At 45.6% G+C, this 10,089-nt stretch overlaps 1 protein-coding gene across 1 annotated transcript in view; it reads left to right on the forward strand.

Moving 5' to 3' along the window:
- Positions 1-984: 984 nt before the first annotated feature.
- BCL11B (B-cell CLL/lymphoma 11B (zinc finger protein)) overlaps positions 985-10,089 on the forward strand; it is a gene marked incomplete at its 5' end in the record, with an annotated part of 77,986 nt that continues 68,881 nt past the window's right edge. Inside the window, one exon of the mRNA XM_009083236.1 lies at positions 985-1,353. Coding sequence (XP_009081484.1) covers positions 985-1,353 — 369 coding nt within the window. The remainder of the gene's footprint in view (positions 1,354-10,089) is intronic.

The raw sequence follows: 10,089 nt of genomic DNA on the forward strand, positions 1-10,089 counted from the left end.
TCAGAAACGGATTGTGATCCTCAATTATTTTATAATACAAGAATTAGCTTCTAAATACCCATTAAAAATAGGCTGGTTTTTTATTAATTGTGAAATAAGAAGGTACATATGTCCTAGAAACTGATGCAAGTCACTCAGAAATTCTTTCCCAGTCTTTGGGGGTAAAGGTATGAAATCCCTCAGGTCTGTGGGCAAGATATATTAAAAAAAAAAAAAAGCCCCTTTATTAACCTATGGTTATTTCACATCAGGAAAACAGAGTGGAAGATTTCAGGCTCAGCCAATGTTCCAGTATGTTAAATAAGTGTCTTATTCCCTTTCCCACTGTACACACTTTGGAAACCTTAACTGCTCACGAGACCATAATCTGCTTACCTTATTCTTGCAAATAGTTTGCTGTAATTTGTGTTAATGGGTGGCCGTTTCATCTTGCCAGTAATTTTGTAATGGGACAAGGTGGTACTAATTTTGTATGTTGTGGGGAGCCTGGTCCTGCTAGTTTGGAGCACACAAGCTTTCCCCCTCTCTCTCTGAAAAAGGAGGAGAGGTTTGGGTGCATAAGCTTTGCTGGATGGGGCCTTGGCCAGATGGCTGGGAGATGTGGTGGGAATGAGAAGGTGGGATAAAAAGAGAGGAACTATTTCAGAATGTGACTCGGGGCTCGAACGCTTGCAAAATGGCTCTTTGCTGATATCCTTGCAGCGCTGGCAGCAGTGGGAAGGAGCTGTCAGGAAAGCTATGCCAGGTCAGCCTTTCCATTTTGTTTCAGGCAGGCTTGGTTGCAAAATATATTGAAATCATTCTGGGAGAGCGGAAAAGCTGAAAACTAAAAGAAAGATCTAATCAGGCTTGGCTTCTTTGGGGAGAGTGGGGGGAAGCTGGGCTTCTCGTGATGCATCTTTCAGAGTCTGCGAACATTCAAAGCAATCTCTTTCTCTTCTCCCCTCGTCCCTTTCCTCCCTCTTTCTCCTTGTCCATGCAAAGCAGAGGCTGACCATGTGGAACCGGCACTGGCCGACGAGGATGAGAGCCTGGCAATAGCAGACCCAGGCGGCATCAGCATCGCCGCAGGTGGGACAGACCCCGACTTGTTAACCTGTGGACAGTGTCAGATGAACTTCCCGCTGGGAGACATCTTGGTTTTTATAGAGCACAAGAGAAAACAGTGCAATGGCACTGGTGGTGTCTGCTATGAAAAGAGCATGGATAAGAGCAGCCCTCCCCCCTCCTCACGCGCCGAGCTCAGGAAAGTGTCAGAGCCAGTGGAAATCGGGATCCAAGTCACACCCGATGAAGAAGACCGTCTTCTCACGCCTACAAAAGGAATTTGCCCCAAGCAGGAGAACATTGCAGGTACAGCACGTTTTACACTCAATCAACTGCCTAGGTAATCTTTTAACAAGAGTCCTCTAGAAAGTGCCAGTGAAACAGAGGCCTCAGTAACTAACAGGTTTGTCTGTATAGGAACCATCCATATGGAGGATCTTTATGACTATGCAGGGCTGTCCACTCCACGTTTAATTCAGTATAGCTGTCTGTGTAAGGCCAGCTGCTGGAGAGAGGGGCCTTTCAGTCTCCCAGGAGAGCCAAGGGACAGCCTGTATATGTGTGAAAAAGCAGAAAGTTGGCGTCAGAAAACATTTCAGGACCGTTCTTAAGCGGGTAGCAGTGGTGGAAGGATACGGGACTTCTGTGAGATGCTTGGTTCAGTCAAGTTCCAGATACCCTTTGTTATGTGCAGACTCACTGGGACAAACCAAATCCTAACCCTAGTGAAGTCAGTGGTAAAATCTTCTTCCCACTGACTGCTAGTGGGAAGATTTTGTTGTGAGGGCTAAAGCAAGGGATTACTGAGTCCTTGCTTCTTCCTTCGTCTGGGGCAGATGTCAACTTCCTGGTCTGCACTGCTGCCTGTGCTGCCCGTCCTGGGTCTCTGTAGATGCCTGGGGTTGAGTAGGTGAACACCACTCACATGCACACCCCAAAAGGGGCTTCTGAATGAGGATACAAGAGCACAGGCTGGGCCAGGTGAGCAAACTGTAGACAATTCTTTTTCTAAACCTCTTGTATGTGGTGCAGTTAACATTAACTCAGCAGACCTCCCCTGCTCAGAGGTGGGCAGGTGGGTGATGGTATCCACCTAGGCAAACTGATGAACAGTGGTTCCTGCAGAGTGCCTGGCATGGGGCTGCCTCCGTCATGCAGGCATTTCTCCCCTCTGCAGCAGTGAAAGGAAGGCTCTCCTCCCCGCTAATGAATGGGGGTTTTATGTTACACAGCAGGATCTCCCCTCAAACGGACCTTTTTTGTTCAAACCAACTCTATCCCATGCGGAAGACCAGTGGCAAGTTTGTTTTTGCTGCCACTATCCCAATTTCTCTAGGAATTGTCCTATGGGATTAGATCTGACTGCCCAGGATCCTGCCTGTAGTAGAGATGTTCCCATGAGGGGATCCCCAGAAGACTGGTGAGAGCCTCCTATCTTTACAATTGAAGCTGAAAAGATTCATGCTTTTAGCGTTGGTGGTCTCTGAGTCAGTCTCCAACATCTCTGACAGGCTTGGCCATTGTAGAAGTGAGGATGTGGGCTTTGAACTGCTGCAGCCTTCAGAGCTCCTGTCTTTTAGGAGAGGGCATATAACACCCACTGACTACACTTTTCTTCTAGGAATCTTTCCTGGCTTCAGCCACCATCTTAGCATGGAGGAGCTGGTTGCTTTGGGGGCACTAGCTGTGGCAGCCTGTGCTGTGGGGTTGTAAGCAACCCTACTGAATGGACTCCGTCATTTCCTCATCCTTTTTCAGCTTTTGCGGTTGTGAATACATTTCTTGGTAGAAATGACTACCCCATGGCGTAGCAGATTTGAGGACTAGATTTCCTTCTCATTTGGTGGGAGCAGAAGAGAAGTATTCAGGACCTTCTCTTCCAGTCTGCTGAAGGCAGTCTGAGTGGTGCTGAGCACTCACAATACCTGTTGATCTCTGTGTGAGCTGATGGCCCTCAGCCCCTTGAAGAGGGTGCCCAGTACTTAGTAAGGTTGGTTCAGGAGACCTATGTTGCAGTTGCAGTCCAGAGCACATGTCTTACTAATCTCTGCCCAAGTTCAGTCCATAGTGAAGTACCCCAATGGCTATGCCCAGTACAGATGGTGCTGTCCCATCCCAGTTTTGGGGGGTCAGCATCAACATTACCAATGCTTTTGCCATGCAGAAAAATGTGCCAGGGGAGGAGAGGGTGAAGGGGATGCTCACATGTGGAAAAGGCATAAAAAAAAAATTAAAAGCCAGTCTGGAGCACCTAATCTCTTTCAGACTAAACTGAATATCAAGTGAAAATATGTAGGAAAGATTTTGAATTGAGAAAAATAAAAGGGTTTATCATTTGATTGGCATTTTCTCAGCAGTGCACAGATATAGGGACATCCACTAAACAGTGCAGTAATAATGCTTTCTCAATTAGAAGCCCAGCTCTGAGATAAAAAGGTGCAGTGTCCTTCCATATTTTTTTTAATAGCAGCGGATAGTTTTCAATAGTAGGATAAAAGCCTCACATTACAGCCATGGAGGGTAGCCATGAAAAACCCACAGAAGTCATTCACTGGAAAGGCTTTAGTGGGATATACCAAACCCCTTATTTATATTTCAATAGAAAGGCTTTCTGCATTAGCCAAGAAAATCAGAATCTGCATTTAACATTAAAGGTATTTCCCAGTGAGCGGCTGTAGAGCATTGTTGTTAGATTTGTTAAAAAAAGAGACTAAATACGATTTCATAAAAGGGAAACTTAATCTCTAAGGCAGCTTTCTCTTACCCTGCCACCCCCTCTCTTTATTTTTTTTTTTTTTTTTTGGTAATAATGCAACAGCCTACAGTATTTTTACTTTATATGTGACGAAAGATATTCTTAGCCTTTCTGTACTGCGACAGGAAGAATGAATTTCTTTATTCCACCAAGAAATATGTAAAATAATCCCTTAGAAGTATGGGGAGATATGTTTGTTCAAAGCATTTAAAATGTTATTTTAATCAAAGGCACAAAACACTCTACATGCTGTGTCAGCTAAAGGAGACCATTACATTTTAACAGCAAATCATGCTCTTTTTCCCCCTTCTAGCCAGCCCCCCCCTTTGAAACTAACTTTTTTTTTATTAAATAAAAAGGAGAAAAAGATTAAAGAATAAAAAAAAAACTTCAGTGGCTCAAATGTATAAAGTAATTTAATATGGTGGAAGCATTAATTATTTTAGCTTAATTGAATTCTGAGGACTGCAGTAGTTGCATTTTTGTAGACAAGCTCTGTTTATTATTTCTTTGTGTAGATTAACAGTAAAGGAAACATAGATAACTTTCAGTTATTTATTGTAAAATAAATGTGTCAATTCATGTGTAAAGCAAGCTGTTCAAAGATAATTGAGTCTTTATATTTGAAGAGGGAAACCAGAAATCACCCACTCGCCACTCCGGCTCCCTGAAATATGCTGCCACCACTGCTGCCCTCAAATAGGTTTCAGCTTCTCTCCTTGATCTTGTGTAATTTTTGTAGACCTTCTTATTTGGTCGAAATGATTTGTATGGCCTTCTGTGGTGTGACTAAGCCGCCAAACCTTACAGCTTTCCGTGGCTGAATGCAGAGAGGGTACGTCAAGTGCTGAGCTTGGCCCTGCTATGGCACCTCTCTTCCCTCTGGGTGTGAGGATGCGGGGATGCAGCACCATACTGAACATTCATCATGGCACAGGGTGCTCCTGATGTTTTTCCTCCTCTGTTTCTTTATTTTCTTTATGCCTTTTTGTTTTCTTTTTCTTTCTTGGTATCTCTGCTTGCCCTGGTCACTGAATACCTCTTGACCACACAACAGATCTTGTGCTACTTTGAGGGAAGCAGGTAGAGCTCAGGAGGCTGTGAGAATTTGTATGCACGCAACACAAATCTCCGACTGACATTTCTATATTTCAGTGGAGACAAAGGCAACTTTGTCTCTGCAATCAGCTTTTAAAGATCTTCTGATAATAAAATCTGTCATCTTTCCCTGACTGGTAACTTGCAAATCTAAGCTTTTCAAGGCGTTTTCATTTAGTTACCACTGCCCGTGAGATGTGTGGTAGCATGTTAGCTGGCACTGGGAGGACGTGACTTGCTTAGGAGCAGTCTGCCCTGTAAAATTGTTTTGTTTTTTTTCAAATTGGCTGACCTCTTTGAAAATCAGTACTGCTTCTCGTGCAGAGGGTGCGATAGTATCGAACAGATGCACCAGATTGTGGCACAACAGAATGTAGCCAGGCCAATGAGTTGGCTGGGAGTTATCAGTCACTGCTTCTTTCACTTCACCGCTGGCAGGTATTTTGGAAAAGATTAGACCACTGTTGTATTTTATACCTCTTTTTATCTTTCATATTTATCAGATCTTGGGCATAACCAGGCGACCTGTCCCGGCTGAAGAAAGACCTGGGAAGGTGGCTCCCACTGTCCTTTGACTGATGGTATTTCTTCTCCTCCCCATGGCCCTGCTGGGCTCATGGGTCACCAGGCTACTTGTTAGCAGGACTCTCTGAAAGGATCCAGATTAAAGAAAAAGCACCAGACAGCTTGTTATTAATGCTGGATGGTTTCATGGAACCCCAGCAGAGAGGAGGGAGCCTCCATGGGGCAGGCACCACTTGGACCAGACATTCTCCAGATTCACTGGCAGGTCTGCACCTACGGGCCAGTGTACCCTTGCAGACACATAACCACAGCAGCAGCAGAGGTTCATTAAGACATCGAGTTAATTTCTGCAAAGCCAGTACTAGGAAAGGGGAGGGGGTTGATTGGAATTCCTCGTTCATCCTGCCCCAGCCGCCAGTGCTGGGCTCCATACATTGTACTTGAACTAGATGTGCATCATGAAAAAAAAGGCTCCCTGTCAGAGACAGGATTTAACTGCAACCCCTGCTCCATGAATGTTCATTTCAGGCTTTTGAATGGTAAAACTGCCAGTGAGAGAAACTAAATAACTCGCATGTGCTGGAAGCCAGAGATAAACACCGCCGCAGGTTGCCATGAAATAGGCTATTTGATATATTTAGAATTGTTATTTTTCTCCAAATTAAGATTAGTTAAATCCATGTGTGTTGTGTGAGTGATTGTTAACTCAATGGCATGGATTATCCTTTTTTCAAATCATGACAGCTAATTATTATTGCTGTCTACCCTGAGACATTCACTTACAATGTACCATTATGGACCCGCGCACCCATATTAGCTGCAGGACTCAGACAGCCATCGTGATGCCTTCACACGTGAGGAGAGGAAAGCACAAGCTAAAACATCCCGAGTACTGTGACAGTGATTTTGGGCAGGTTGGGAAGAGGTGTCCTGAACAGCACCAAGCTGGCGCATGGCTTGCAGGCCATCCCCATCCCGAGGCTGTCGTGGCACCAGGTGCTGCTACCAGCACCTCCCCAGGGTAGTAGGTCTTGCAGAAATGACTTGTCAAAGCCAGGCCAGGAAAAACACTGTGTGGAGAGGTTTCCAGAAGTGTGTGGTAACAGTGCCTGAGAAATTCAGCTTGTAGCTGCAATTGTTTCTGTGAGGCTTTTCCAGTCTTGTTTCTTCCCTCGCATCTGCTAGGGTTTTCCTGAGTGCAGAGGAGTTACTGGCCACCTCCTCCTTCTCCTTTGCTGCTTCACCAGGTATTTAGCAAGATATTTTGCTAATTGCTGCTGTTGAGCAGTAAGGGGAGGACAATGACACACAGAAAGTATCTGCTGGTGGTGCCCTGAGAGCAGGTTAACAAGCAAGCCTCCTGCCCCTGGGACCTTGCTGAGGTCCTGGCTTGGGTGTGGAGAGAAAAACAAGCTGGGTGATCTCACCCAGAGCCTTGTTGTACCCAGGGCTTGGGGTGGGGAGCATGATGGGGGAGCTTGGCTCTCCCGTGGGCACAGCAGTCTGGAGAGGCAGCTGCCTCCCCTGGTTTGCTTAGGCTTCAAGCTGACCAAGGGCTGCTGAAATGTTCATGGCTTAAAATTTTAAGGCTGCTGGTGAGGCCAGATGGAAGCCAGCATGGAGCTCTCCAAGGAATGTGATTGTGGGGGATCCTAAGAGGGGGTGGTGTGGAGAGTGCCGAAAAACATGTCCTCTCCAGGTGGCATGGCCACAGCCACAAGGCTGCAGCCGCAGTGTCTCTCGCCAAGGCAGTGGTGTGGACCCTGCTAATCCTGGCAAGAGTTAAAGGCGAGAAACCTGCTGGTTACAAAACCCTTTCTTCCCCTTGCTTGAACTCCACCACACCCTGTGGCCCTGCTCCAGCGCCCTCAGCTCAGCCACAGCCTGGGGCCACTGGCCGCTCTCTCCCCCCTACCACCTCAGCTTGCTCCCAGCCATGTCCTGTCTGAAGTCCAGCCCCGCCAGGAACCAAGGCTTTCCTGGCATCTGCCAGTCAAGGGTGAAATTAATCACACCGAGTTTTAAAAGCAGACTGAAAAAGCTGCTGAGGAATATTATGCCCTCGATTCTCCCTGCTGCTTTTAGCTTTTTGTTTTGTTCCTCTCACCATCCTGTTTTTAAAAGTTATTTTCCACGCCCTGCTTGTGGTTAGCAGGATTCCCACAAGGCTGGTACGGCAGGTGCCGGTGCTAGAGGAGCGGTGGGGGGTCCAGTTCACCTCACTCTACCCTGGTTTCACCTGGGGTAACTCCCCAGAAACTGGCACAGCTATGTCAGATTGATCGGGTGGCGAAAGCAGGGACCTGCCCTCAAATACATGGGGTGCCGAACTGAGAAACAGGAGCTTGCTGCTGTTATTTTCTCTCACTCTAATGTCTTTTAGTTATAGTCATCTTCAGTTTTATGAGTGACAACACTGGGTAAAACCTTTTCGACAGAAGTCTCATTTTGCAGGCTGATGAGAGGGGATTTAAGAAGGTCATTCAGTATACATGGCCAGAATCTTCTTGCTTTGGGGTGAAAGCACATGAGAAGTCACTCTTTAAAAGCAAAACTTGCTTGTTTGTACCAGCTTGGCACTCTTGTTGCCCCTCTTTTAATTCAATGAAAGAACTCTGAATTTAGAACCCAATCAAAATGTCACCCAACAAAGTGGGATTTAGCCTTTATTTGGGGCCTTTGGTGAAATTACTTGGACTGTATGTGAAAGAGCAGAAACTGTGTATATATCTGGTTATCATTAGCATGGAAAGATTGGTGAAAAGGTACTGGTCAGGCAGCCATTACTCATTTTTCTTGTCAACATTGTGAGAAACTGTTAGGAGGAAAGTAAAACTAGTGCCCAACCATCTTGTGGACTGCTTTGGCAGTTGTGTGGATGCGACTAATAGCAATACACTTGTGCTCGGTGGTGTATTGACTGCAAGGAAGAAGTCTGTACGTGTTCTCAGGGGAATTTTGTATTGGGATGTAGCTGAAGGAAAGCCAGGTGTGTGGAAGTACTACAAAAGAGGAAAGCTCTCATATAGACAGAAAAAGTTGCTGTTCCTCTCCAACAGTGAATAAATACGTAAAGGCACAGAAATGATTCCTTTGCTACAGCAGGACAGAAATGTTGCTATAGTATGAGGCTGCCTCCCTTCATGCCTTTTCCATAGATTGTTTTTCTTTCTCAGCCCGTGTTTGAACTGTGCTGCCTATACACACAGTGACCAAATCGGCTGTGACATAAAGGTTGAACCTTTCTAGGGTTTTTTGGAGATTGGAACATTTTTCTATCATAACTGGAGAAAAAATACCCCTGTGAAGTAATCATAGTTTTTGTACAAGAAAGGCTTGGATTTCTATGTCATGTCACATAACTTCAAAGGGCATAGATTTCGGGCTGAGTTTCAGCACTGGCTTCGGTAGCTGAGTGGGAAGATGGGAGCCCGGAGGGTAAGAAATAGAGGAGAGAGGCCAGGTATAGAAATAAAACCATGTTTCTCGGCAGACAACCCTGGAAGCACAGAGCAACTGGGTAGTTCTTGTCTTGGGAGATGCGTGTGCTCACTCCGATGAGAGCATCCTTTTCAGCATGATTTCTTTTCCCCATTCCCTCCCACCCTCCAAATGGTAATTGGTGGGCCGTGCAGTAGAAATGTTATAAAAAAAAAAAAAAGAAGAAAAAGTGGGTGGGTGGGGTATCTAGGGATTTGGTGTCTAAGCTCAGGAGTTAAGCCGGAAATCCCAGAGATGTAATGAAAACAAAACGGACTTTTCACTCGCGCTGTGGCATTCTGGCAGTGAGAACGCTTTCGTGAGCCAATGTTTTCATTGTAGGTTTTCTCGAGAGAAGTAGTGGAAACGAATCGTTAACCCCTTAACAGGAATGAATGTGGTTGCTGCAGTGGGGAGAGGAGAGCAGTCTTGGCTCCTACTTGCCGTGTTGCAGAGCTTGGGGGTGTGTGTATGTTTGTGTGCAGTGGGGAAGGTGGGGTAGATACCGCTTGTAAGGAGCTTAATAATCTTAATGGCAGATGTGAAGTGGTTACTTAGCGGTTGTTGTTTTTTCCTCTTTGCATGTATGCCTTTGCAGAAAGATTCAAGCGTGATCGGCACAAACCACTGTTAAGCCCAACAGCTCTTAAACTTGCTCATTCTTCTGGCATTTGGAAAAGCATTTCTTGAGCGAGAAAAGGGGACACTGCTCACCAGTCCCTCGGCAGGGTCATAAAAGCTGCAGATGGAAAAGACCTACCAAGTAGCAGATCCCAGTTTTCTTGGAAAGTGGAAGGAAGCACAGGATGTGTGTCTGTTACAGGCATGTTACACATATAGTTTTCAATGTCCAGCAGCCTTGGATGGTGTTCAGCCTTACAGGATTAAACCCCTTCTGTACCATTAAGTGAGTCTGGAGGGGAAAGGAGCTGGAAGAGATTAATTTAGTTTACCTTAACAGCCATTTTTGGTGAAGGGATTGTGTAACCCTGTTCTTCATTCTCTGATTAAGCCACATCTTATTTTGATATTTTATTTCACCTTTTGATCACCGCTGGCACTTACCGTATTCCTCTCTCCACTCTCTCAGTAGGATATTTTATCTGCATGTATTCTTGCAAGCGGTATAGAGCATCAGCCACCTGTTCTGGCTAAAGAGCAGCTCTTCTACACTTTAGCATCTC

This window comes from Acanthisitta chloris, unplaced genomic scaffold, assembly GCF_000695815.1.
Source record: "Acanthisitta chloris isolate BGI_N310 unplaced genomic scaffold, ASM69581v1 scaffold11279, whole genome shotgun sequence".
NCBI classification, from domain to species: Eukaryota; Metazoa; Chordata; class Aves; order Passeriformes; family Acanthisittidae; genus Acanthisitta; species Acanthisitta chloris.